The 4842-nt window shown below is 34.7% G+C and overlaps 1 protein-coding gene across 1 annotated transcript; it reads left to right on the top strand.

The window, feature by feature from the left end:
- Positions 1-1715: 1715 nt before the first annotated feature.
- On the top strand, positions 1716-4553 carry LOC132947306 (general transcription factor II-I repeat domain-containing protein 2-like). Its single transcript, XM_061017566.1, has 3 exons — positions 1716-3185; positions 3285-3390; positions 4330-4553. Exons 1-3 carry the CDS (start codon positions 1716-1718, stop codon positions 4551-4553), a joined length of 1800 nt encoding a protein of 599 aa, XP_060873549.1.
- Positions 4554-4842: the final 289 nt, after the last annotated feature.

Below are 4842 nucleotides of genomic sequence, written 5' to 3'. Positions count from 1 at the left end.
CCCTAACTCTCCAGTACATTCACCGTCTCATCTTAGTAATTCAACCGAAAATATAACACCATCTCAACAAACAATTGATCCACCGGTACAGTTTTCATCGTCCAATCAAGCCAAGAAAAAATTGACTTTGAAAAAAAAAACATCAGCAGCAGATGCAGATCATTCTGTAGCTAAATATTTTAAAGCAAAACGAGCAAGGTTGCAGATAAATGAGGCAGAGAATTCCTCTCACGCGTCGCAAACAACAGATTTTTACAACGATTTTTCACATAATCTACAAGATTCAGATATATAAATTGTATTTTTAAAAAAAAAAACCGTTTCTCTAATTGTAAATTTAAATAAAATTGATTTGCTTACCTATTTTTTTTTTTGTATATCTAATAATTTAAAATATTTTGTAGAATAAAATTAAAAATGAACTTACCGCAATGTGATCAATATTCTTTCACCGGCAGGCACACATTCCCTCATATTTGTGTTCATTTTCTCCAGGAAAGGGCCAACCATCCTAGCTAATTCCTGATAAGTTTCTTTCGACTTTCTGTAGAAAGAAATAAACTTTCTATCCGTCTGAGATAATTCCTGTGCTGCTACAAATAGCCTTAAGTTCGCATTTTCTTTTATGTATGGATGTACCCAATGCTCCCTCTGTATTCTGCGTAGCTTGCGGTATTGATAATAATCAATGATGTCTTCTTCATTTGAATCTGAATTTGACATAGCAAAAAACCGAAAAAACAACTGCACTGTTCGAATAGATTAACACCAACTGATCTAAAATCAGTCATGTCCATGTGCGGACACCAGTTTTGTACTGGTTTCAAACTGGTTGTAAACTCAACTGATCTGCAACTTTTGTCCCAGAACAGTTGCACCGTGTGCGCTTGGCCTTACGTAAGGCGCAAAGGACGTAATCCCGGCACTGAAAACGTCGTCGGACGCGAAACACACGCAATAATAATATCGACGGTGGACGATATACGCGTTGCCGATCGCGACGCGAATTATGGCCCGTCGGAGATCAACGACAACTCGACTAATGAGTCAAGACGAAATAACACTGGGCGCGAACGTCGGCGACGAATACGCGACGACGAATCGTGGTCGTGCAACGGACCAGGGCGAACGTAGTCGATGCAACGTCGAACACGACGACAACAGCGTAGAAAACACGATAATCGCGCGAGCGCGAAATAACAATACACAACTAGGTACTTAAAATCTGCGCGGATAATTCGAACTACATGCGGCTATCGATAAACGGCACAAAACAACGGCCGGACGCGACGCACGCACGGTCTGCTTGCGTAGAGCGTAGGGCAAGGACGTTTTAGGGGTCACCAACTGGCGGACCGCGGTCCGGATACGGACCTCGAGCACTTTTTTTACGGACCGCACGCGCGTTTTCATTTTACATTGATTAAATTCATATGCACCATACCGGCGAGGGAAACGCGCCATCGTCGGAGTGGCGCGTATGAAACGGGCCTTATCCACGGAATAGTTTTTATCTAGTTTAAATCCGATAATAAATAATAAGATAAGATCGAGCGTCTGTCTACGTAGAACGCGTGTATAGTTCGCAGTAATCCGTAAGCGCCGCGACGCGACAGACGAGTTTCGAGTATAGATAGTGTTCATAAGTTCAAACCGTTTATTGCACTGTGACGTTTCGTGTTCGATTATTAGTTTTTCTTGTACAAATTTTGAATATGGAAAGAAAAAAAAGAAAAGTAGAAGCTGAAAATCGACAGTTTCTCGCAGAATGGAGTGATTTATATTGCTTTACATTACCTAACCGTGTTGGAGCTTTACCTGTTTGTTTGATTTGTCAACAAACAGTAGCATTCATCAAAAGTTCAAATCTGAAAAGACATTATGAGACTAAACACAAATCGTTTAGTGGAAAGTACCAGGTAGGAAGTAATCTTCGTAAATCCAAAATTGAGAGTTTATATTTATCTTATTCAACATCGACTCAAATTATTAACAAGGCAATGAGTGAACAAGAAAAATGTACAGAGGCTTCTATGCGTATTTCATGGATACTTGCTAAACACATGAAACCGTTTACCGATGCTGATATAATCAAAGAATGTATGATTGAAGCTGGAAATGCGTTATTTGATAGTAAAAATGATATTATGGAGACTATTCGTAATATTCCGTTATCTACGTCTTCAAATACTCGAAATACAGAACTATTAGCAAAGGAGAATCATTCTAATTTAATACAATCTTTATCGGCCACGGGTTATTATGCTTTAGCTATGGATGAATCGTGTGATAAGACTGATACAGCTCAGTTGTGTATTTTTGTACGATATTTCGACAATACCAGTGAACAGTTTGTTGAAGAAATATTAACTATTTTACCACTTTTAGGGACCACTTGTGGTGAAGACATATATAAAGCTGTTATAGAATATTTCGAAAAATATAAATTAGATATGAAAAAACTTATTTCATTAACAACAGACGGCGCGCCATCGTTGATTGGAAATAAAAAAGGTTTTGTTCAGAAACTAATTAATAATCCGAAATGCAATAACAAGATAATATCTTATCACTGCATTATCCATCAAAGTGTGTTGTGTTGCAAGTTAAATTTAAATCTCGAAGCTACAATGACACAAGTGATCAAAATAGTAAACTTTATTCGAGCCAAATCATCATTGAAGCACCGTCAATTTAAATCATTTCTCGATGAAATTAAATCACAATATGGTGATTTACAGCTATACAATAATGTAAGGTGGTTGAGCAAAGGTTTGGTACTTCAACGATTTTTCGCAATATTGGACGAGATCAAGTTATTCCTTTCTAGCAGTGATCAATTATGTGCAAAAGACTATTTAGATTTCCTTGAAATAAAAGAACATGTCACATCTATCGCTTTTTTGACAGATATATTTAAACATATCAACGATTTAAATTTCAAACTACAAGGTAAAGGAAAATTAATGTGCCATCTACTGTCAGAAATCAAATGTTTTTCAAGGAAAATGGATCTCTTTTGCGAAGATATAGAAAACGAACGTTTGCACTTTCCTAACTTAAATACTGTTTTTGATGACGCTGAAGAAAATAATGATATTGATCTCAATCAGTTCATTAATTTTATAAAGAAACTTAAATCTGAATTTGAAGATAGATTTACTGATTTCAAAAAAATTGAGAATGTAGTGCAAATTTTGAATAATTGTTTTTCATTACATCCCAACGGCGAAGGGAGTAGTGAAGCCCCAAGCGTTTTTGGCTCTAATAAAGCTGCACTACAGATGGAGATAATCGAATTCCAGGAAGACATTAGTTTAAAGGAAAAATTTACTCAAGTCACCAACACTTTACAGTACGATCAATTCTGGATGAAATACGTTTGTTCAAGTAAATACCCAGAACTAAAACGCCTGGTTTCAAAACTGTGTACAATGTTTGGATCAACATATGTTTGTGAAGCCGCTTTTTCTAAGATGAACTTTAATAAAAACAATTTCAGGTCTCGGTTAACAGATGAACATCTTAACGAGTTAATGCAAATCAGTTGCACTAACTTCACTCCAAATATTAGGAAGCTCGTGAAAACTAAAAAATGTAATTTTTCACATTAAAAATGAAATATTTCAAGTATAATCTTTTTTTTTTTTGCAAATTCAATGTAAATAAATAAATATAAATACAAATTTAAAAATGTATATACCTATTTATTAATGTGTGTAAAATACAATTTGAATAAATAAATAAATATAAATACAAATTTAAGAAATGTATATACCTACCTATTTATTAACGTGTGAATAATACAATCTGAATAAATAAATAAGTATAATCACAAATTTATAAATTATAAATACCTATTTATTAACGTGTGTAAAAGTCATTGAAACTGTTTGGACCGCGTAAAGTTTGGTAAGTTTCAAAACGGACCCCCATAGAAATTAGTTGGTGACCCCTGGACTATTGTATGACAGTAGGTACGCTCGGGGACTATTTTTAATAAATAATACGCCAAAAAATGCTGTGAAAAACTTATTCAAAATGTTCTTGTATGTACTTTGGTTGCATTAACTTTGTTTTAGTTTCACACAAAGATAAAATATTGATTTTTTATTTCATGCTTATTATTATAAATTAACAGTGATGTTATTTAATTATCCGGTTACATTGATCTTTGTACATTATAACATTTTGCTTAAAATATGTTTTATGTCTCCCAATCTAAAGGAATGAAATGATGTCTTCTTTTTTCTGAAATTGTTTAAATTAAAAAACGAATTAACATTTTATCATGGATATGTTTTAATTTCGATTCCTTTGATTTTCTAGAATTTCCCGTTTGCTTCAAGCGGGGTCATACCGCCGCCCAGTGCATTTTCGGTAAGCGAGGCGCGGATGCCACCAGAGACCCGGTTGCTGAGGCTGCTAAGAGAGCAGCCGGGGCAGCTTCTGCTGCCGAATCGGCCATCGCATTAGCTAATAAATTAAAAGAAGAAGCTGCTCTGGTTGCTCTGCAGCAGCAGGAAAAACAGCCACCACCACCACAACAATAGCAGCAGCAGTACCACCACAACCACATGTAATATATTATGTATTGTCAACTAAAATATAAAAAAAAAAATGTATTCAGTGTGTTTTCATTTCCTTGTCATCATTATAGTGTATTATTTGGAGTTACTAATTTGTAGGTGTCTTGCAGTCTTGAAAAGAATACTTTTATTTTGTATTCGGAATACATATTCGAATAAATGTATTCTGAATACTTTAATTTGTATTTTTTTATTCATTAAAAAAATACTTTTTTTCGATCCAGAAAAATAGTTTTAAATATGTAACAAGAAA

This window comes from Metopolophium dirhodum, chromosome 1 (genome assembly GCF_019925205.1).
Source record: "Metopolophium dirhodum isolate CAU chromosome 1, ASM1992520v1, whole genome shotgun sequence".
In the NCBI taxonomy this organism is placed as follows: domain Eukaryota; kingdom Metazoa; phylum Arthropoda; class Insecta; order Hemiptera; family Aphididae; genus Metopolophium; species Metopolophium dirhodum.
The sequence above is the reverse complement of the archived record's forward strand: the minus strand, read 5'-3'. Positions and strand labels throughout refer to the sequence as shown.

Excerpts from the sequence above, each read along its gene's own strand:
- LOC132947306 (XM_061017566.1), top strand. The coding sequence starts at position 1,716 with ATGGAAAGAAAAAAAAGAAAAGTAGAAGCTGAAAATCGACAGTTTCTC. Across the intron at positions 3,186-3,284 it reads ATTTCAAAAAAATTGAGAAT|ATGGAGATAATCGAATTCCA; the intron begins GTAGTGCAAATT and ends GCTGCACTACAG. Across the intron at positions 3,391-4,329 it reads GATGAAATACGTTTGTTCAA|AATTTCCCGTTTGCTTCAAG; the intron begins GTAAATACCCAG and ends TTGATTTTCTAG.